Genomic DNA, 24,717 nt, shown 5'->3' on the forward strand with positions numbered 1-24,717 from the left:
TTTCCCCTGAAAAACTGAAATTGCATATCCAGAATTACTAGTTCTTCAAACTTTGCAGCAGGCTACCCTGCCTCTTCTGCTCCCTGCCAGCAGTCTACCTTTCCCCACTGCTTTTGAATGAGCATAACAAAACACAGTACATATCACCTGCTAACCTCTGGCTAGCCCACACAGAGAAGTCTCTCTGTTGCTACCAGCTAACAGAGTTACTCCTTTAATTCAAATAGCAGTAGCCCATGGTTTTGGTCCAGGGTTCAAACCCTGCTGATGACACTATATCAGCATCCTGAAAGAGGCACATAGGAGGTACACACAGTCCTCCTGGAAGTGCTGAGTTAAAGCATTTGGAAAGAGAAAATACATAGCAGACAGCAAGCAACAAAGGGAGGATGGACTGACTGAAAAGATGACAAGCTGCAAATGCCATGAAGAAAGACACACAAGAGGGGAAGGGATGCAAGTGAAGGGGCACTGTCACATAAAGAGGCATTATATTTCACTTACTTGGAGAAAAAAGGATTTGGAGAGAGAGCATTAGCAAGGAGAAATGATTTGTCTCTTATTTTCAAACAGCATAAATTCAGCCACTTACTGTATTAAACCATTGGCTTTATTCAGCAGAAGACAGACACAAATGGTTCACTCACCAGCAGGTACTCTGTGTGCATTGATCCTAGTCAAGTTTATAAACCGAGAGGTTGGAGTCCGATAATGATGTGAATTTCCCACGCTGAGCAGGAGCCTTTTAGTACTTAGTGAGAGAGAACTCACCATGCTGAGTGGTTAGAAAATCATATCCTTCTACAATAGAATATCCTTCTGTTCATCCTTTTGTGCTTTCCAAGCCGCCTTCAAAAGGTCTTAAGAAGAGAAAACTTAAATAGGCCTGACTTCATCTCACTGAAATCCTAACATCTTTTTATCATAGTAGTTATGGCTTTAAAATCCTACAGTGAAGATGTTTCATAGCCTGTTAGATTGATAACTCCTTCAAATCATAGAATCCTAGAATATCAGGGTTGGAAGGGACCTCAGGAGGTCATCTAGTCCAACCCCCTCCTCAAAGCAGGACCAGTCCCCAACTAAATCATCCCAGCCAGGGCTTTGTCAAGCCTGACCTTAAAACTTCTGAGGAAAGAGATTCCACCACCTCCCTAGGTAACGCATTCCAGAGTTTCACCACCCTCCTAGTGAAAAAGTTTTTCCTAATATCCAATCTAAACCTCCCCACTGCAACTTGAGACCATTACTCCTTGTTCTGTCATCTGCTACCACTGAGAACAGTCTAGATCCATCTTCTTTGGAACCCCCTTTCAGGTAGTTGAAAGCAGCTATCGAATCCCCCCTCATTCTTCTCTTCTGCAGACTAAACAATCCCAGTTCCCTCAGCCTCTCCTCATAAGTCATGTGTTCCAGACCCCTAATCATTTTTGTTGCCCTCCACTGGACGTTTTCCAATTTTTCCACATCCTTCTTGTAGTGTGGGGCCCAAAACTGGACACAGTACTCCAGATGAGGCCTCACCAATGTTGAATAGAGGGGAACGATCACGTCCCTCGATCTGCTGGCAATGCCCCTATTTATACATCCCAAAATGCCATTGGCCTTCTTGGCAACAACGGCACACTGTTGACTCATATCCAACTTCTCGTCCACTGTAACCCCTAGGTCCTTTTCTGCAGAACTGCTGCCTAGCCATTCAGTCCCTACTCTGTAGCGGTGCATGGGATTCTTCCGTCTCAAGTGTAGGACTCTGCACTTGTCCTTGTTGGACCTCATCAGATTTCTTTTGGTCCAATCCTCTAATTTGTCTAGGTCCCTCTGTATCCTATCCCTACCCTCCAGCGTATCTACCACTCCTCCCAGTTTAGTGTTGTCTGCAAACTTTCTGAGGGTGCAGTCCACGTCATCCTCCAGATCATTAATGAAGATATTGAACAAAACCGGCCCGAGGACCAAACCTTGGGGCACTCCACTTGATACTGGCTGCCAACTAGACATGGAGCCATTGATCACTACCAGTTGAGCCCGACAATCTAGCCAGCTTTCTATCCACCTTATAGCCCATTCATCCAGCCCATACTTCCTTAACTTGCTGGCAAGAATACTGTGGGAGACCGTGTCAAAAGCTTTGCTAAAGTCAAGGAACAACACGTCCACTGCTTTCCCCTCATCCACAGAGCCAGTTATCTCATCATAGAAGGCAATTAGTCAGGCATGACTTGCCCTTGGTGAATCCATGCTGACTGTTCCTGATCACTTTCCTCTCCTCTAAGTGCTTCAGAATTGATTCCTTGAGGACCTACTCCGTGATTTTTCCAGAGACTGAGGTGAGGCTGACTGGCCTGTAGTTCCCAGGATCCTCCTTCTTCCCTTTTTTAAAGATGGGCACTACATTAGCCTTTTTCCAGTCTTCCAGGACCTCTCCCAATTGCCATGAGTTTTCAAAGTTTTTGTTTAGGCAACAACAAAAATATCAATCTACCAAATCCTGTTCAATACATAGAAAAGAATTTGATTTCACGTGCAGTGACTGGATTTTTGGATGTTATGTTAACTCTGCTTGCACAGCACCTAACACAAGGGGGACTCCCTAGGGGTTAGTGTAACACAAATAATAAAGGACAACTATACTTTGAGCTCAATTCGGCAATAAATTAGTCTAATTTATCCTGCCATGTGTAGCATGCAAACCTACCATAATCATGCTAAATTTTAGTGTTAGTCACTGCAGGGTATAATCTCATCTCATTTAGCTCCTGGAAAATCAAGATGAGAACAGACCAATAAGCATAACTATACTTTTTTAAAAAAAACAAATTAAAATTAGCATTAACCCTGTTTTTGCAAAGATTGTACAAAACAGTAAGAATAATAAATATGAGCCCACTGTAAAAATCAATAATTTAGTCATATAAAGAACAATGATCCTGAAATAATACAATTAATAGTAATCCAAGAGTAGCTGGAAAAACAGTAGTCTAACATCCAGATAGGGGAATTGTACTAGATATTTTAATGCCTCCAGTGTTGTGCTATGCAATAAGTCCTCCTGTAATTTATCTTTCTAGTATCTCGTCACATATGAGAGTTCCCCTCAAGCATTCATCCCTGTGCTATACTCAGTTTATCAAATACAAATTCGGTGTTACCCTCTGTATTCTTTATCTCCACATACTTTAGTCTACTGCTGCCACATCTTACTTAACCCAAGAAAGTGGATGACTAGACTGGACACCAACCGAAAGGCCAATAAAGTACTTTCTGTGGCACCATTTACCCCTAATGTTGACCTTATGACCTTCCCAATATACTCAAGTGGCCTGGTTTTCAGAGGTACTGAACATCTTTAGCTCCCATTGATCTTACCTGAGTCGGTGAGTGCTCAGAACTCTTTAAAAAGAGGCTAAAACTGTGCCTGTCTGATCTTAAAAGCTCTAAATAACTCCAAGTAACAATAACCAAGATGTTTCTATTTAGGATTTCATTTTGACAGAGTGGTTGAAAAACATCCGTAGATGAAGCTACCCAGCAGATATTTTGGCACATTATCAGCAGTGAGAACACCGGGCCAAATCTATGCCTACATTCTCGGTGTGAAGCTGACCTCTGGGGATGTTGACATACACTACAGAATAGCATAAATACATACCAGCTGTCAACCGGAACGTATTATACTCAATAAGGTCACTGAATTTCCAGCACAGATACAAAGCGCAAAATCTAAGTCGTATGTAAGTGGATGCCACATCCATAGAAATCTTTGGATCAAATCCAGTAGGAAGGTAAATGATGTAAGTTGGTAAGTAAGCACATATGAGCAAGTGCATGGAGTAAATGTCATAAGTGCATAATTTCATATGTGATGGGGGACTAGCAGGAAAAGCATGATCGGTAAAGCCGGGAAAGCTGTAGTCATACTAGAATGAAAGGTTCTGGAATTCTGCAAATGGATGCAAAGCTCTTCTGTTCACAGGCTCCACCCTGGGCCCTGCCACCGTTCCGCCCCCGCCCTCACTCTGCCCCCTCCCCTCCCCAGCGCCTCCTGCTCGCCACTGAACAACTGATCCACCGCAGGCTGGAGATGCTGGGAGGGAGGGGGAAGAGCTCATCGGCAGGGCCACCAATGCGTGCAGAGCATCCACTATTTTTTTCCCGTGGGTGCTCAAGCCCCAGAGCACCAAGGGAGTTGGCGCCTACACTTCTGTTAACCCACCCTCTTATCAAAAGTTAGAGCCTTGCATAAAGCTTCAATGTAAATTCTGCTGACTCATCTTACATAGTTAATTCTACCAGAATATAGAAGAGGAGGATGTGACTCTCTGTTCAGAGCGAACGAGAGGCAGAGATAGAGAGAATGTGCAAGAAACCCTAGGAACAGCTAGACTTTGAGCAGGAAGCTTGGACTGAGGTTTATGCTCTGTCATTGTGATGTGGGAGATCACTAAAGATAACACTGGGAATGGGAGTAAGTTTCACAGTCTGCAGCTTGTGCAGGCTTTACCTGGAATGGGGTGAGAACACCACCTGTTCATACATGTTTTATCTTACAAAGCTCTGTCTTTTTGTTCTGTGCTTGTATAGTGCATAGCACAATGGGCTATGACTGGGGCTCGCAGGTGTTACATAATACTAATAACAACAACAATAACAATGCACCTTGCTGTTAGTTGCTTTTCTTGTTGTAAATTACACTTTTTCTGCACATCCATAAAAATGTCAGATTGGTGCATGCTGCAGTACTTTACCACTTATGTCTGTTTTATAACCAAATTACACCCAACATGTAATCTAGCTTATTACTTAAATCAACACAGAGTTTCACAAGATGATTTTACATAAAATGTAAATACTACTTAAGAAAAAGTGGGCATTCATTAGTGGACAATTACAATGAAACTCCTGTGCAGTACAATAGCATAGCCACAGGCATTCTAAAAGTGTTTCAAGAGATTAATGTTCACGGCATTGCAAACCAAAAGAATTAGGGCCCAATCTATTAAGTGAATTGAAAGACACCCTCCCCTCATTGATTTCAATGGTCATTATATCATGCCCTTTATGACTTGCCATTTACTGCACACTGTCACTGGCAGTTCTTAAACTCAAAACATTTTGTAGAAATGATAGGGTGAGACTATCAAATTATTGCCCAAAAACCTCATGTGTGTCTCAACCATGTGTGTCCCTTAGTTGGCTTTGAAAATCTTAACCTCAATGTTTAAAGTAAGAGAGAGAGAGAGAGAGTGTGTGTGTGTGTTCACCATTTTTAAAGTTAGCCTGGCAGTGAAGCCACTATTATAACTGTTATAATTACAGCATTGCTACGCTCCATCACTGATCTTCATTGGAGAAAGTCCTAAATATGCTGTGATCACCAGTCTCTCTTTATAATAAACAGCCATTTCATTGTTGTCAACAGTTACAGAGGGTGTTGGCCAAAATTTCTCCTCCTCCCTCACTCTAGTATTGTGCAGTGGTTTACTGAGTGCCGATTAGTTGTCACTCCACCCAGAGGTGGCTGCCTTCAATGGTGCTCTATTTATAAATTTTGTTTTGGGATCTTTAAGAATGAAAGCATCTACATAAAGGTAAAATATTATTTGCATCTCTCAATTAGTCCATTCGGTTTTGCTTCTGTTTTCTTAATCTGCTTCAGAATAACCATGTTTACCTTGTCATAATAGTATCGGAGTGCTCTGCTCAGCTTATCATAATTCATATTAGTTTTGTTTTTTCTGAGTCCCCACAGCTTGGCCACCTCTTCTGCTTTGAGTAGCTTGAATTCCCCATCGTTGGATGTCCAACAGATCAGGTGCTCATGTTTCTGATCCAGCAGCAATTGCAATAGGAACTGCCACAGTGTGATTGCACTCTCCATACCTACAATGGACAAAAGACAACACTGTGTGAAAGGCATTCAGTAGCACAGATTTAAGCTCTAGGTTCATCTCAGCCCTAATCTTCATGTAGGATTCATTCTACACAGCTAAAAAACAGTTTGGCAAAGGAAGGTGAAAGGCACTAAAAAATAATTCTAAGCACAAAAATACAGAAGACCGGCACTCCCACGTCACAAATCTAGTTGTAGCATTCTTTTTCCCCCTGTTAATTTTTGCTAAAACATACACACCGGAGTGAAGGGAAAGTAAAACACTGTACATGTGGTTCATATAAACCCCGTGTCATTTCCAGGCCCTTAGCACTTCCCATTTTATTTCCTGCATCAACCACCTCTCTCTGGCTTTCTTGTTCCGACATTGCTCCTTTACAATCCATACAAAACATGGCCTCTAAAAATAGTCTTCTTGCCCATCAATCTGACTGGTCACTTGCCTTTTTGAACTCCTCTACTGTCTCCCCCATATCCACTGCATCATGTTTAAATTTAGCCTCATTTACAATGCCCTCCATAACTCTGCCTCTGCCTACATAATCTCACTGCATCTTTGTCACCTTTCCCCCACTAATGACGCCAGTCTTGATACTTCATCAGCCTGCTTTTCCATCTCTATGCTGGTTCCTGCTCTCAGAATTCACTCCCAGGCTACTACCCTCTCTTCAGGAAAACCTCCTGATATTGCAAGGACCACAAGAAGGGAGACAGGAATTAAATTCATTTTTCTATTCATTTAACTAAACATACATGCTGCTGTGAGGTGACCTGCCTTACCATAGTGACTGCATAATCGTATTGCTGTAATCCCTCTCCTTCCTCACCAATCCTCTTTCTCTGCTGCTTTGTCACCTCCTTTGTTGCATTATGTCTGCACTTGGACTGTCAGCTCTTTGGAGCAGGGACCATTTTATCTGCAATGTAAGGAGCCTAGCACACTTGGGAAGTGTAAAATAATTCCCCCAAAGTGATTCACCTTAAACATTCCATCAGTTATGTAAGAAGTATCTTGCCCTTCAGTATCTCAGGTGGAGCTGGCAGCTAGGAGAAAAATTTCAGAAGGGCCCTAAGTCAGTTGGAAGAGTACATCCCATTTTAAAAAGTGATTTAGGAAAATAATCCAAATTAACTAAAAATGTGAATTTGAAGTGGATTAATTAAACCACATCAAACTTCTGTCTGAACACCCTCATTCATAGAATCATAGGACTGGAAGGGACTTCGAGAGGTCATCTAGTCCATGCCCCGGCACTCACGGTAGGACTAAGTATTATCTAGACCAGTGGTTCTCAACCAGGGTATCCGTCAAGCATGGCTGGCATTAGACTCACAGCCTGTGGCCACAAGCCCCAACACCTGGGGCTGAAGACAAAGCCTGAGCAATGTAGCTTTACGGTTTCCCCTGTGGCGTAGGGCCCCAGGAAATTGCCCTGCTTCCTGCCCCTTAATGCTCGCCCTGGCTTTTACATGGAGAAAAAGTTGTTGTGGCACAGGTGGGCTGTGGAGTTTTTATAGCATGTTGTGGGAGGGATGGGTGCGGGCTCAGAAAGAAAAAGCTTGAAAACCCCTGATTTAGACCATTCCTGACAGGTGTTTGTCTAACCTGCTCTTAAAAATCTCCAATGATGGAGATTCCACAACCTCCCTAGGTAATTTATTCCAGTGCTTAACCACCCTGACAGTTAGGAAGTTTTTCCTAATGTCCAACCTAAACCTCCCTTGCTGTAATTTAAGCCCATTGCTTCTTGTCCTATCCTCAGAGGTTAAGAACAATTCTTCTCCCTCCTCCTCGTAACAACCTTGTATGTACTTGAAAACGGTTATCATGTCCCCTCTCAGTCTTCTCTTTTCCAGACTAAACAAACTCAATTTTTTCAATCTTCCCTCATAGGTCATGTGTTCTAGACCTTTAATCATTTTTGTTGCTCTTCTTGACTTTCTCCAAGTTGTCCACATTTTTCCTGAAATGTGGCGCCCAGAACTGGACACAATACTCCACCTGAGGCCTAACCAGCACGGAGTAGATTGGAAAAATTACATCTCGTGTCTTGCTTACAACACTCCTGCTAATACATCCCAGAATTAAAGTGGCCTTAATTCAGTTTACTTTAACTCACTCTGAAAGTGATTCAAGGCCACTTTAATTCTGAATAAAAGCATCATGCAGGGATTAAATACAGTTTAACTAATCCACTTCAAATTCACACCTTCAATTACTGCATATTAATTTTTGTGGGTGTCACAGTGTAGACAGCCACTTCCTTTTATAAAACCCTCTCTTCTATTGCTTATATAGTAACAGAAGAACTAGGACATTTCAGAGAGCCAATATTCTGATTTGCCATATGTGTGCACACACAAATCACGATTCAGGATTGTTAACATTGAAGGTCAGGCTATTTTTACAATCAAAATTTCATTTTCAATTGACCTTTAAACTAGAAAATAAATAAGCAGGGTTTTTCTCATTTTCAGTAATTCTGAAATGTCTCAGCATGTAAATATTACCTCTAACCATTGGTATAAGTATCAGGCCTAGTCATTCAGGCTTTTGTGACTGTTGCTCTAGGTATCCAAATAGATAATTAGTTGCTATCCCTAAATCAGGGGGGGAAAGGAGTGGAAAAGCCACTAATGCCATATTATTTTCTTTTTAGCACTTGCTTAATTGCTTGTTTAATTCTGACCTTGTTTCACATATCTGATACAGATATAAGAATTCCAGTATTATCAAGTTTCAGAGTAGCAGCCGTGTTAGTTTGTATTCGCAAAAAGAAAAGGAGTACTTGTGGCACCTTAGAGACTAACCAATTTATTTGAGCATGAGCTTTCATGAGCTACAGCTCACTTCATCGGATGCATATCAAGTTTACTGGATTTTTAGGAGTATCCATTGTCTACATCTAAGTCCAGCAAAAGAAATTATCTCCAAAACAAAATTAGTAGGGTCTAAATCACTAAGGTTCTAATATTATTCTACGGTGCAGCCAGTGTGTTTATCGGGCTTACAGCTCTACAGTTCTGTTTGGTGTGACTGCCACAAGATGGCACAAGGCTTCTAGCTATTCAACCATGTGAGACTGTATGTACCTGTATAAGCAGTTCACTGAACTTTAGGTTTTCCTCTTCACTCATATATATCAGGGTGCTAATTAATGTCTGTTGCTTTTCACTCACTAGAAAAACAATCCACTACGTCCTATGATAAACAAAATGAAACTGCATGTAGAATATTTAATGACAAAAATAAATAATTTATTCTTCACCAAAGTTAATTTACTGAGTCAGCTAAAGATACTGGAGAATTTAGTGAATATTTTTAGGGGGGAGGCAAAATAAAATTGGGAATTTGCTTTGGTCTAAATCATTTCAAAGCACACACACCAAAAGGGGTTTTCCAAATTTGTCCTTTTTCTTATGACTGCAAAGGCCTCATTTATCCATTACATTTGGAAATTCAATTTGAACACAAAAGGCAGGAATACATAGCGGACGACTCCCAGATGTGCAATGTAACAATAATAAAGTCTACGACAGAGGGCAGAGGTCCATGTTGTCATGGGGAGCCATCCCAGTCTTTTCAACAAACCAGTTGTTAAGTTAAATATAAAACATATATTTAGAATTAAAGGCACAGCATCTATTCGGTTACATATATTTTTATGCAAATTTTATGTATTTTTATACAAATCCTTTTTTACCCAGTGCAGGGTAAGAAAAAGGGTATAAACACATATAAAAATACAGATATTTAAAGTTACATCACGTGCCTTTAAAACAGATATAGTCTACTGGCAGAGGTGAAAGTAAGCCAGTCCGGTCTGGACCGGTCTGGCGTACTGGCAAGAGCCAATACGCCGTGCTGGACTGGACCGGCTTCCCCCGGCTAGCGCTTTAAAGGGCCTGGGGCTCCCCGCAGAGGCTGGAACCCCTGGCCCTTTAAAGAGCCACCAGAGCCCTACTGCCAGAGCCCCGGGGGTAGTGGCAACAGGGCTCCGGCGGCGCTTTAAAGGCCAGGGGCTCCGGCTGCTGCGGGGAGCCCCAGGCCCTTTAAAGCGCTCCCAGCTGCTGGAGCCCAGGGTTGCGGCAGCAGGGCTCTGGCGGTGATTTAAAGGGCCCGGAGCTCCACTGTGGTAGCGGCAGCCGGAGCCCTTTAAATCGCCTCTGAGTCCTGGGGCTCCCAGCTGCTTCTGCAGCTGGTAGCTCTGGGGGCGATTTAAAGGGCTCGGCCCCGCCTCTTCCTGATGAGGCCACGCCTCTTCCAGTTGAGGCCACGCCCCCTGCTCAGGACTCCAGAGTACCGGTAAGTCCTTTAAATTACTTTCACCCCTGTCTATTGGATAAATAAGTATTTAGCCCTCCATGGTGGATTTATCCAAGACATTCTGCTTAATCATGTAGCTCTATTCATCTGACTCTCACATATATACACTAGCCCAAGGAGTTAAAAAATCTGTTTATTTTATTACACAGGGAGCAGGCTCATAACCATATTGTTAAAAATACATTTTTTATTTGAAGAAAAGGAGTACTTGTGGCACCTTAGAGACTAACCAATTTATTTGAGCATATAAATGCATCCGATGAAGTGAGCTGTAGCTCACGAAAGCTTATGCTCAAATAAATTGGTTAGTCTCTAAGGTGCCACAAGTACTCCTTTTCTTTTTGTGAATACAGACTAACACGGCTGCTACTCTGAAACCTGACATTTTTATTTGAGTTTCTCCCCTATAATTAATAATATACAATATAAAGAAATATCCTGCACAATTTAAGTTTACATCTGGTGCCTCTTTGAAATGATAAAAAGCATCTGAAATCATCAACTTCTTTCACTCTGGGAAATTAAAAATATATTAAACTGTTTTAGACTTTTGTAAAACAAATCTCCTGGGCTAAAATCTTGAAGACAAAATTTCAATTGAAGAAATTAAGAAGGGTAAGGGGTTATGAAAACACCAACACAACCTTCACAATCATGATGACATAAATCATATTACTAGAACAGTTAAGACCCACAATGTGCCTTTCTTTGCTTTTAGAGCTGGACTACATCCTCTTCTCTATATCAGAGGAAAGATTAATTGGACCTTAACTGGTTTAGAAGTGTGTTTGCTGCAGCAGATTCCTGACCCTTCAGTCCTGACCAAGAGCATGTATTATAGGTGGTACAGGTAGTGACAACTATAGCTAAGGTTGCCCAACAGTTTCCATTATAAAACCCTGTTTCCAGTTGCTTGTAACTTCCACAAACTTAAACTGTACAGGCTGAAATTTTCCATGCCGGCCATCTGCCTCGGGATGATTTTATTATTATTTTTTTTAAAGTTTTAAATAAAATGGGTCAACTGTTTCCAAGGACGTGGTTAAGGAAGAATATATGGAGCTGTGGAAGAGGCGGAAAGGAGCAGGGGGATAGCAGCGGGGAGGGAATAGGGCAGGGAAAGGCTGGGGGTGACAGAGTCCAAAGGGTCTGTAATCCCCATAGAACACTCCCCCGCAGAACCTGGAATAGTCTAATCATTCCTTTGCTGTCTAGCAAATAGCTGTGAAATCTACTGGCAAAGCATAGGTGTCCATCCCCTCTAGTCAATTTTGGCTTCTGTCTCTGTCCCTCAGTGGCCATGTGTAAAATGAGCATAATAGCATTTCACCTCTCAGGCACTGCAAAGATGATTTCATTAATGTTTGTAAAGAATTAAGATACAGTACAGTAGATTCCAAATACTAGCAACCCCTCGGTGGAGAGTCAAAAGTTGCTATTAATCGACGGTTGCCAATAAGCAAAAAGGCACCTTGTGGGGCTGCAGCCAAGGAACATACCTTCCCTGGCTGCAGCCCCGCAAACCTCCCTGCAGTCAGTGCTCAGCAAATCCCAGTGCTTCGTTCCAGCGCTGTGGCTCTGGAAGGAAACGCTGGGACATGCAGAGCACCAACCGCAGACAGGTTTGCGGGGCTGCAGCCAGGGAAGGAAGCATTACAGCTGCACAACACCTCTCCCTGCACTCTCCGGGCTGCATTCTGCCCTGGCACTGAAGGCCCAAGCTTGGTACGTCCATGCACTTCCTTCCCTGACTGCAATCCCACTAGCGTGCCTGTGGACAGGGCTCTCTATAGGGAGCAGGGGTACTAGAATGTGCTGAGCCTGGACCCACAGCGCCAGGGCGGAACCCAGCACAAGGAGAGCACTGGGAGAGGTACAATGCAGCCCCATGGCCACCAGCACCCTGCTTCCTGTGGAAAGCCACCCCATCCAGCCTCCCGCCTGCCCTGCCTGCAACCTGCCTGCGTTCCATATGTACCAGAGCTTCCTCCCCTGGCTGCAGCCCTGTAAACCTCTGGGTGGCCTGGGCTTTCCACAAAGGAGTTGTCAATAGTTGGCATGCCTGTCGCCAATATCCTGACCAATTAACATTCTAGTCAACTGGACCGAATCGGTTCCAGGCAGAATGTTGTTATTAACAGGTTTACTATTAAGCAGAATCTATTTTGCTACAATAAGAGCCCCACAGAAAAGCCAGAGGAAATTAGTAGAGCTGGTTGGGAATCTCTGTCAGAATTATTTTCCAACAGAAAATGCAGTTTCTGCAAAATCAAAATTTTTGCTGAAAATTTTCAATTTTCTGTCAGGAAAATCTAAATGAAATATTTCATTTTGGGTGGGTTTGACCCAAATTGGAATATTTTGGTTTTTGAACTAAGCCGAAACATGTTGTTTCAAATCATTTCAAATCATTATTTGGGACCCCCATTCTCTCCTATGGGCTGGACTCCCCGGAGAACTACACCTTCCCATAATGCAATGTGGATTTCCCCCTAATCGACCAACATGGTGCATCATGGTCAGATGGCTCTGCATGCACTACGGAAGATGCCATCAAGCCAGGAAGCCTAGCCCAGATAGGGAAATGGTGGCATCGAGCTCCCAAATTATAGTTCCTAGGACGCAATGAGCCACTGTGGGACAATGTAGTTTAATATTGAACTAACTTGAAAAAAAGCATTTTGATACATTTTGACTTTGGCAATGTCAATGTTTACTTTCAATTCAATATGTCAAAACATTTTTATTTTGACATTTCTGAATCAAAATTTTGAAAATTTCCATTCCACAAAAAAAAAAAAATCCACTTTTTGTCCCAATTTGGGAAAAAAACAAATGCTGAAATGTCAGAATTTCCCATGGGAATTCTTAATTTTGCTCAGCAAACCCAGAAATTAATAATTTTTTACTCAGTGCAAGGTTTGAATAGTGTATAATAAATAATGCCTGCGACCACACATTGAATGATGAGTATAAAAAGAAATACTGACATGTAACTATTCAATGAACAACATCTATGCTGTGCACTGAATGAGTCAGGGGCTCTGTGGAAAATATTGTATGTGATCAAATAATTAAAGAATGTATAATAATGCATATGCACAAGGGGGCTGAATTAAGGTTGTACTGGCAACCTTAATTCTGGCATTCCTAACTTTTCAGTGGTTTCAGAGTAGCAGCCGTGTTAGTCTGTATTCTCAAAAAGAAAAGGAGTATTTGTGGCACCTTAGAGACTAACCAATTTATTTGAGCATAAGCTTTCGTGAGCTACAGCTCACTTCATCGGATGCAAGTGAGCTGTAGCTCACGAAAGCTTATGCTCAAATAAATTGATTCGTCTCTAAGGTGCCACAAGTACTCCTTTTCTTTTAACTTTTGAGTGTTTGACTTTGCAACCTTAATGTTCTTTACATGTAGGGGTTTCTGATGTAGTACAGTTGTGGAAGGGACAAAATCACCCAGTGATGTTAGAAGTATTAGCTTGAGCTGAACAGTCTAATAAATTTTCCCCCAATGAACACAATCTCCATTGATAAAAATAATTATTGGTATAACAACTGGCTGCCAAAAAATTATACTTGGAAATAGAATATTTTATGGCAAAGGAATAATCTGTATAAAACAGGGATCCACAAACTTCTCAAGCAACTATCACAGTTTACCAGACTGAGTGAGAAATGAATAGGTGCACAGTGCTGAGGCCCGAACTTGAGGTTCACCACTAAGATAGGAAAGAGGAGCCTAGAATACCAATGCTGACACTATGTGCCAGTGATTGGGAACCCACTTTAGAGTACACAGACAGGACTTTGATAAATATTATGAAAGATGCCTACCAAACTGCCTATTCTCAGAAATGCTCAGGAGATACAACAGCATTTATTATATATTTAAACACACACACACATCCCCATTGTGCTGTATTAACATTGCTCATTCCAGACAATTTATATTAGTTTCCAAACAAAAATGTAAACAAATTGGAGTTAAGACTGAGAGTACATATCAGTAATTTGAGGGTAAAAAAATGAAACAAGAACAAAGCCCCCACCTTACAAGAATGTTGCTGTTGTCAAAAAACAACCATTAGAAACACAGGAAATTCAGAGTTAAGATTAAATTGAGCAGTCACCTTATCTTTGTTTAAATGTTAATGACATGAACTGGGCGGCAGACAGTAGGATATTTTGTGGCAATATTAAGATCTGTGGGACTCTGGGATAGGGGGAGATAGAAACTCCACAGAGTAATTAGGAGACAGAAAGCAGGAAACCCTGTGGTGTTCAGGAGCTCTCCATACTCCTTGGCTTTGCAGCTGATTTTTTCTTCCACTCCTAGGTTTGCCTCTCTCTGGACTTTCTAGGGCAGTAGGAGCTGCTACAGATCTTAGTAAGTCCCTAGGAATTCGTGTAAATTTTAAAGTCCGTGGACATGATTCTGCATATCCACTAAGGTCAAAAGCAGCTCCTACTGACTTTAGAAAGTCCACTGCGGCCTGGGACTGAAAGCAAAAATCAAGGTATGGAACCTGGGTGAACAGATTAGTCAGGGAGGTTGAATGGAAAACCACAGAGGCTGCACAGTCTATCAGAGGCCAGTTAAGTCTGCAAAGCTTGGAATGGCTAACAGTGGTCAAATATGTACATGAAAAAGATTAAAACACAGGCCTAGCCAGAGCAGGGCAATTAATTTCACTAAATACATTAAGAAATTACCAAATCCTTTTGCAACCAGAGCAGCTGCAAAACATACAACTACTACACACGCTCACCCAGCCACCTCTCACCCTCCCATGCACACACGCGTATTTATGTCTCATACAGGAAAGTACTTGTTTTGCAGGCACACGCATTTCTCTTTAAACAGATGTCTTTCTTCTTTTCAACTGGTCTGGAAAAAGAGGGTATATTTTTTGTGTGTTTATTGCCTTTGTATCCTAATTCTGGCTAAGAGCACGTTTCTCTGAGCGGAGTGACGCTGTGCATTGTTAGGTCTCATTCACGTTAGCTTTCAGCTTCCTCTATTTCTGCAGGTTACAGGCAGGAAACTGGAAAATGGGCCACAGGAAACCTGGCCTCCTACATCTGTCCCAGTTTGTAATCGCAGCTCTGGTTTTATTTTGCTAAGTGTCTCAGGTTTGTTTTAACCCTTGAGAAGATGACTGCATTAGCTTGCAAAAGAACATGGCTATTTTGCTGTTAAATTACATTATTTTGATAAGGTTCTTTTGTTTTTTGATGTAGTTACTGGATACAAGAAATGATGAGAGAGTTGAGTAAATTTTTTAAACAAGACAATGTCTAGCAGGGGAAAAAAATCATTATGCAAGTTTAAAAAGAATTAATTTTTCACTGAAATGACCAAAATCTTTCAATTTATTGTAACTAACACTCAGCGCTTAAAATAAATGAATATTTTTAGAGAAAAATACAGACAAATGTAATTTCTAGCTCATTTATCTTATCTATATATTTTCAATTTATAAACCTAGTGCAATGGTGAACATCTATATCGAAAGTTAACAACTTTCAGATGCTTTGCTTATGCCAATTTTTTTTAATTTAATTGCAAACATAAGAAACATGCCAGTTGTGAAAGGGAAAATAAATATTGTTCTTGATAATATTAAAATTAGTCAGGTATATTTGTTTTACACACGACTCCAGATGCAAATTTGAGCTGATGTTGATTTTGAGACAGGTTGTGTTTCTAGAATAATTAGCAAAATCATTACATTTTTCCCTTGATATTGGTTTGTGTAACAATCAATAGATCATGAGAGGTTAAAGAAAGTGGCGAGTACTATCCAAACGGCTGCACAGGAACATTGTAAAAGAAAAAGGCAAAAGTCTGAGTCAATCTTCAAATTATATTTCTCAACAGTTATGTTTCAAGGATGTCAAATAGGATGTGGTCAGTGAAAAGTTAGTATTTCTGCCAAAATGAAGAAAAAACAAATATCAGTTTGTTTACGTAGAAATTTTGTCAAATATTCAGCAAAGGAGATCTTACTACTAATTTAACTGACCTTGAAAAAATAAGCTAGCAAGTAAACGTGTAAATATACGTGTATTAACTTGATGAAGAACTTTCTCTGGTAAATGGCAATAGAACTAACTTATGCTGCAGTACACACCCACAGCACTTTAGGGAACTCTTTGTACACAATATAGTGAGTGTGTTGGTAATTTTTCCATATCCCGCAACTGGAAGGTTTCCTGCTAGAGCATCCTCAGAATTTTTCTATTGTGTTGAAACTGCAAAAACTTTCTAAATCAGGACTTCCTTCTATTATATTTTAGAGGTGTCTTTCTGGGAAATAAAGATTCAAGTCAAAAGGTAGGAATTCCTGCAGCACCACCCAGTGGAAACATTAGAAAAAGTTAAAGATTGACCCAACACAGAAGTTCTGAGATGGCTTCAAAAGAGCAGTAATACTGCCACACAATTAAGGTGTTTTAAGGGTGTGTCAAAAGACACAAGGCTTTGTTGCCTGCAGTGCTCAGCAGTGTTACATGAGATAAGCATGCTTCACCACTCATGTATAAGCAACTAAATAGTTTTTCCTTAACTTTTATTTTTGTAGGATCTTGTAATAAGAATTTAATTTAATAATTTACAGAGCATCTTCCTCCCCCCCCCCCCCAAAAAAAAATCACCACCAGTCACTTGGGCTCTCTACAGTTTATCAGACAAAAACAATTAAAACAGCACAAAATAGACAACAGCCACTCCAAATACATTATTAAATAACAAATCTACATAATTAAAAAGGAAGGGTACATACATGGGGACTAGCAGTTGCAGAAGAAAAACACTTCTGATAAAGCAACATCTTCAATAGATGTTTAAAAGTAGAGAGGGATGGACTGAGGCAGATGTCTATGAGTTCCACAGGCTTGGTCCCTTGCCACACTGAGGTGTGACGACAGAACCCCTATGATGTGACTGTCTTCAGAGTAGAGACACCCAAAAGGGTAAGCCTCAAAAAGCAGCCTTAACAAGAATGGAATATAAAGCCCTTAACATGAAGGAATGTGGCCTTTTCCTCCCTGTTAAGGGCTTTAATAAACAATGTGTTTAACTATTTCTAAGGCTTACCCATAAACAGAAGTGCATAAATCTATAATGGTTCCAAACATTCACCTTGGGATAAATGTAAAATTAATACAGACTCCTTATATTTCCTTCAGCTGATCATATGGTGTACATCTGTTGCATGTTGGCAATGCACTAGGTTGCAATCCAAGGGACTTCCAGGTTCAAAGGCAGCCCTGTATCTTTATTCTCCCCATATGAATTTCTTTGTTACATTTTTGCCTGTGTCAGTGGGGCTCAGTTATAATTATTTTGTTCCGTTATATAAAATCTTTGAAAGTCTCCATTTTAAATGTTGAAAAAAATATACATGCAGTGGGAAAACAGCTAGATAAAGGCAGTGTTATTGCCACGTATTTAGATATTTGTTTGCAGGTGCAGATGCTACTTCTGAGGAGTTTACTCAACATATCCAATGACGCTTACTCCTAAAAGTAAATATGACTTCTTTACCGGTGAGCCTGTACTTTAACTAGTGTTTAAAAGCTTCCAATTTTGTGACAAGGTACAGAAAAAGAAGCTTTTTATAATTGATATTGATGACTACAATGACGAAATGCATTTTTAATACGTTTATCAATACTGTAAATGTTCCCTGTATATTTACTGCTATTTTTATACAATATTTTTATTTTTAAACCAATCCTCCACTCTTAACTGACTTGTCTTTTACTAGAAACTCAGGAAAACGAACAGGTCTCTTAATACTTTGTCTAGAAAAGGATATGGTCAAAAGGAAAGGGAATGCAATTCTAGTAATTTAGTTTTGGCTTAGTTTGAAGATGAGACTGACACTTGAAACATAGTGAGCTGATGGCAACATATGTTGGCAGATTTAGCTACCCCTCTTCCGTAAATTGGTTTTTCAGAATGTGTTGGCTTAAGAAAGATGAATCATAAAATTATAAAATAGCACAAGCAGGTTACCTGTGTACTTACTCGTTGCACTGGGATTTAGTTGTATGATTATACTAAAAATTGCATGGTCTGATTTAGTAAAAGGCAATTTGTATACATATATAAACATTTGCATACACAGAGTCTCCTAAAAAAATAGCTGATGTTCCTTTGATAGCTATTATAGACTAATCCAAAATCATGAATCCCTTATTCACATTGGTGAGCAGTTACTCACAGGAGTAGTCAAGACCCACAGTTGCTGGTTTCCATAGGATTAGTCCTGTGACTAACTGTTCACCAGAATGAGTAATGGGTTAAAAATCTAGCCCTAAATTAAGAATCACTGGTATGTACTCCCATATGTCTCAAATTCCAAGAATATTAGTTTCCTTCTCCCTTTCTCAGATACAAAATTGATCCACAAAAGTTCTGTTATGCCAAAAGCTATCCAGGTTCTGGTTTGCTCTAGTGCTAATGCTGAAGCCTAATGAAATAACTTACTTATCTCTTAGTCTGTACCATTTTTCACATACCTAGCACGCTGATAAGACCTACAGGTATCTACAGTTATCACCCAGCATCTTGTCTCTCACTTCATACATTAATATAAACACTAACATAGCTAGTGGGCTATAAGTTACAGTTTAAGGTGTACGTTATTTAAACAAAAAAAAAAAAATCTGACATTGTCTTCCAGGATTCATAATATCCTGTGTACTTAAATCAATTCCCATGGTTGCTGCAAACTATGAAGAAGAGAGGGAAGGAGCATCACTTAAATTTTTGCCACAAACATCACTATAGAAAAAGTGCCTAAATCACAAAGCTTTAGAACAGGTTTCAGAGTAGCAGTCGTATTAGTCTGTATTCGCAAAAAGAAAAGGAGTACTTGTGGCACCTTAGAGACTAACCAATTTATTTGAGCATGAGCTTTCGTGAGCCGGCCGCATCTTGAGCTACAGCTCACTTCATCGGATGCATTCAGTGGAATATACAGTGAGGAGATTTATATACACACAGAACATGAAAAAATGGGTGTTTATCATACACACCGTAAGGAGAGTGATCACTTAAGATGAGCTATTACCAGCAGGAGAGCGGGGGAGGGGTGGGGGCGGGGAAAGAAAACCTTTTGTAGTGATGATCAAGGTGGGCCATTTTCAGCAGTTAACAAGAACGTCGGGGGGGGGGGGGCGGGGGGGGGGGGGGGAGAAGGGGAATAATCATGGGGAAATACTTTTACTTTGTGTAATGACTCATCCACTCCCAGTCTCTATTCAAGCCTAAGTTAACTGTATCCAGTTTGCAAATTACTTCCAATTCAGCAGTCTCTCGTTGGAGTCTGTTTTTGAAGTCTTTTTGTTGTAATATTGCGACTTTTAGGTCAGAGATCGAGTGACCAGAGAGATTGAAGTGTTTTCTTTCCCCGTCCCCGTCTCCCCCCCGGCTGGTAATAGCTCATCTTAAGTGATCACTCTCCTTACAATGTGTATGATAACACCCATTTTTTCATGTTCTGTGTGTATATAAATCTCACTGTATTTTCCACTGAATGCATCCGATGAAGTGAGCTGTAGCTCACGAAAGCTTATGCTCAAATAAATTGGTTAGTCTCCAAGGTGCCACAAGTACTCCTTTTCTTTTTGCGAAAGCTTTAGAAATTACATTTGTTCACCAACTAATCTGTTAACATCTCTGCAGCTTTCCAGGACACACAGCAAGAATATTATTAATTATTATTATATTATATATAATATTATTATTATTTCGTGCAACTGTATATTGCATCGTGGATGAGGTATTCGGTCACTCTCGTCAAATAAGATCTAAAGACTATAGCCACTATCCTCAGGCCTTGCCATGCTGCATAGCAAAAAGGGATGTATGCAACCTTTGTACTCCCCCAATCTTGGAGCTGACTGGGGATCAGTTCAGCCACTGTTGTACATTAGAGTAGCCTGGGGCTGCTCTAATTTGCAAACAGCTTTAACCTCCATGGCGCCTGTAGCAAACAGAGATCACTGGAATAAGGCAGTGGTGTAATTAGGCTCCCTATGCCAGCCCTACTCCACTGAAGGATTTTCCTCAACTGACCATTTAGACAAGCTTTAAGTCTACTCTGAGACAACAGAGTAGGATAAAGCAGTCTTCATAAAGGCCAAGATCTGACCCCTATATCTAGAAGGTAAACCCAGATTCTGATCTCAGTTAAACTAGTGTAATCTGAAACTACTCCTCTGAAGTCAGTGGAGTTTTTCCAGACTCCACTAATGTAACTAAGATCAGAATTTGTCTCTCCCTTCTATATAACTTCTAATATTATTCATTCTTCTATGGCATTACTGTATTGTTTTGCTCAGAAAAGCTGACTGAAGTAGATTGTAAACTTTTGGAATCTGTTTGTACTAGCACAAAGGGGGCCGCTGAACACCATTTCAATATAAATTGTTTAATAGTTGGAATACATACCAGGACCTTTCTCAGAAAGCTCAGGCTGAAAGATACTCAATTAACTCTATTTGTACAGAACAGACTGATGATAAAGGGATATGAGGAGATATTACAGTGAAATGCTGCCACTAGAGACATGTATGTTGTAATAGATCTCTGTTCTGCAGATGTATTAGCACGTCAGTTGTTTCACAAAACTAGCAGGGTGAAACTTTTACAAGACCATATTTAAATAATTTTAACAAATATCCTAAGTAGATGATTGTACAAATGTAAAAATACTAGGTTTTAAACAAACTCCTATTTATGGTTTGGTTTTGCCAGTATTTTCAAGAAAAACTTCATCTTGCAAGTTGGCATTTTACACAGAGCTAATACTTAGCCCATCTTCTATGTTAACACTGAGAGAGCCCTTTATACATTTTACAAAATTTTTTAAAGATTGAAAAACATGTGCCTAGGGAGATTGTGACAATGATTCATTACGTGACTTAAACAGCATTTCTGTTAGCAGCTAACACTGTAGTATGTTTAAAAATAAATGCAGGGAACATTTTAAAGGGCCATGCATACTGGTATAGAACATTGTGAAGGGTGAGAGAGACAGGATTTTCTCTGTTATTACCCTTGCAGTTAGGATGTTAATAAACCTGAGGTATGACATTAAGATAGTACACATTTCAAAAACCCCAGAAAATGAGTCAGTGTTGCTGCTCTGTATTTGGAACCCTCTGATATGGAATAATAAATTGGCATAGACAGCCCAAGACAAGGTTGAAATGGTTCTCTTCCATGAAACAGGATTTAGGGAGCTCATACAGGGACCAGCATCCTCTGCACGCCACGAAGTTGCTCTGCATATCCTGACACAAGCTTTTGAAACAGGACTATGACACACCAGGAAGACCTTTGGCCCCTGTAGGGGCAGGCATAGGAGTGTCAGGATCTACTACAGTCCCACTAAGGGCTACACTAGCAAACACTTTATCATGTGCTTAACTTAAAGCATGCAAGTAGTCCCATGACATTAATAGGAGTAGTCATATACTCAGAGTTAAGTATGTGTTCAAATGCAGTTGCAAAACGGCTTGTGGCCTGCAGAAGGATTCCTTATCCCTCATCTCAAGAAGGGAGTTAGCCAACTGATACGTATCTCTGGGGCACCTCTAACTTACTGCTATTGATTAAATTTGGGGAGCAAAAGAGGCACTTTCTCTGCTGGGAGTTTGCCATTGAGTTTGATAGGACTCTGAGCTGGTTGCTGTGTTTTGAAATCTAGACTTGGTTGCTGACTGTCCTGGTTATGTTGCCCTGCAGTTAGGTAAATTAGTGCCCCCTTTCTAGCAGGGGCTCTTAGAAGTGAGAGCAGTGCAGTTTTTAACTGGATAGAGCAGTGATAAGAGGTGACTGAGAGAGAAGGGTTGAGTCACCCAGTGGCTGGTGAGATGAAAGCAGCTTCAAGACTAAGGCTTGTTCATCAGTGAAGGAACGCAGGGCAGCAGGGTTGTTTTTTTTTCCCCTTTACTTAACTTGCAGGTACTATACAACAGTGGTTCTCAACCGGGGGTATGTGTACCTCTGTGGGTACACAGAGGTCTTCCAGGGGATACATCAACTCATCTGGATCTTTGCCTAGTTTTACAACAGGCTACATAAAAAGCACTAGCGAAGTCAGCGCAAACTAAAATTTCATACAGACAAAATGAGAAAGTAAGCAATTTTTCAGTAATAAGAAAAGGAGTACTTGTGGCACCTTAGAGACTAACCAATTTATTTGAGCATAAGCTTTCATGAGCTACAGCTCACTTCACCTTAGAGGCTAACAAATTTATTTGAGCATAAGCTTTCATGAGCTACAGCTCACTTCACCTTAGAGGCTAACAAATTTATTTGAGCATAAGCTTTCGTGAGCTACAGCTCACTTCATCGGATGAAGTGAGCTGTAGCTCACGAAAGCTTGTGCTCAAATAAATTGGTTAGTCTCTAAGGTGCCACAAGTCCTCCTTTTCTTTTTGCGGATACAGACTAACACGGCTGCTACTCTGAAACTTTCAGTAATAGTGTGCTGTGACACATCTGTATTTTTATATCTGATTTTGTAAGCACATAGTTTTTAAGTGAAGTGAAACTTGAGGTGTGCAGGACAAATCAGATTCCTGAAAGAGGTACAGTAGTCTGGAAAGGTTGAGAACTACTGCTCTACAAGGAAGAACCTGCCATGGGAGGAAAACAGCATATCACCAACACCACCACTTGCTCTTTCCCTCTCCCTGCATCTGTGGGGTCCCGCATCAGACAGGCATCCTGATCCTGGAGGCTTCCATCCAAGCCCTGGCTTTGACTTACTGGGACTGAGGCCTGCATGTCCCTGTTGACGAAAGACTGACAGGGCAATGACCCGGTGCGAGAGGTGTCTGTTGGTGGAGTCCCTCGGGAAACAGGTAAGAAGAGCTGCAGGAAGAGGTACCTCATCAGTGTAGCATCCAGGAGTGTGAGGACTTCATCAATAGGACACAATTGGAAACATCTCGGATGGAGGATGTTAGCCAACTACAGATGACTACACCAGCACCAGAGGAAGAAGGAAAACTGGATGCTGTACAGGGAGGAGACTGGCTACTGGCCACCTTGGGCAATAGACAGTGCTTCACCCCCACCCAGGTCCACTGAGGTGAATGAACTGTACATCGTACTGGAAACAGGACACAAGGAGAAGAGCTCAATGGCTGAGGAGGAAGAGCCACCTGCTCCCAAAGCTGGGAGGCTCACAGTCACTGCACTTAGGAAGAGTAGGTGTAGGGTGCTGGTGGTTGGGGACTCCTTTCTGAAGGAGACGGAGGCATCCATCTGCTGACCTGACGTGATTTCTGCAAAGGTATGCTGCCTGCCTGCAGCCCACATCTGAGATGTTACGGAAAGGTTGCTGAGGCTCATCCATCCCTCTGACCACTACCCAGTGTTACTCGTCCATGTGAGCACTAATGATACTGCTAAGTATGACCCTGAGCACAGGACTCCAGAAGCAAGAGTGAAGGCATGCAGATTGTGTTCTGATCCATCCTCCCGATGGAGCGTAAGGGCCCAGGCAGGAACACGTGCATTCTACAGATGAATGCACGGCTATGCAGATAGTGTTGATAAGAGGGCTTTGGCTTCCTCGACCATGGGATGCTGCTCTGGGAAGAGGGTCTCCTGACCAAGAAGGGGAAGAGCACCTTCGTGCACAGACTCACCAACCTAGAGAGGAGGTTTTAAACCAGGTTCAAAGGGGGCAGGGGACAAAAGCCCACAGGTAAACATAAAAAAAGGCAACCTTAACGGAGGGTTAGATGTTGGGGGAAGAGGGGAGCATGGAAAATTACAATAGGGTCACAGGAGAAAAAAGAGGGACATCAGCAGAGGAATTTCCTCAATATCTTAGATCTACAAATGCAAAGAGAATAAACAGGAAGAACTGGAAATATTAGTATATAAGCTAAATTAAGTCTTCATTGGTGTCATGGAGACTTGGTGGGATAAGTTCCATGACTGGAATATTGTTATAAAAGGGTATAGCTTGTTCAGGAAGGACGGGCAGGATAAAAAGAGAGGAGGTATTGCCTTATACATCAAAAATATGAACTTGTTCAGAGATCCAGAAGGAGGTCAGAGCAGACCAATTGATGTCTCTGCGTAAAGATGAAAGAGATAAAAAGTAGGGGTGACATCATCGTAGAGAGTCTACTAAAGACCACCAAATAACAGAAATATCCCAGACACAAGATCCGGTAGTAATGGGGGACTTTAACTACCCAGGCATCTGTTGGAAATGTAATATGGCAAAACACAGAACTTACAATCAGTTCTTGAAATGTATTGGGGACAACTTTTTGTTTCAGAAAGTGGAAGTAGTAACCAGGGGATCAGCCATTTTATACATGATTCTGATCAACAGGAAGGAATTGGTAGCAATTTGGAGTGAAAGTGCCCATGAAATAATAGATTTCATGATTATAAGAAAAAGAAGGAGTAAGAGCAGTAGAATAAGGACAACAGATTTTAAAAAAAG

General features: G+C 41.1%; 1 protein-coding gene across 1 annotated transcript in view; it reads right to left on the reverse strand.

Annotated features, from left to right (window-relative positions):
• ELK3 (ETS transcription factor ELK3) overlaps positions 1–24,717 on the reverse strand; it is a 62,829-nt gene that overhangs the window by 30,059 nt on the left and 8,053 nt on the right. Inside the window, exon 2 of the mRNA XM_077831994.1 lies at positions 5,675–5,883. Coding sequence (XP_077688120.1) covers positions 5,675–5,881 — 207 coding nt within the window. The 5' untranslated portion in view covers positions 5,882–5,883. The remainder of the gene's footprint in view (positions 1–5,674; positions 5,884–24,717) is intronic.

Source organism: Eretmochelys imbricata, chromosome 1 (genome assembly GCF_965152235.1).
Source record: "Eretmochelys imbricata isolate rEreImb1 chromosome 1, rEreImb1.hap1, whole genome shotgun sequence".
NCBI lineage: Eukaryota > Metazoa > Chordata > Testudines > Cheloniidae > Eretmochelys > Eretmochelys imbricata.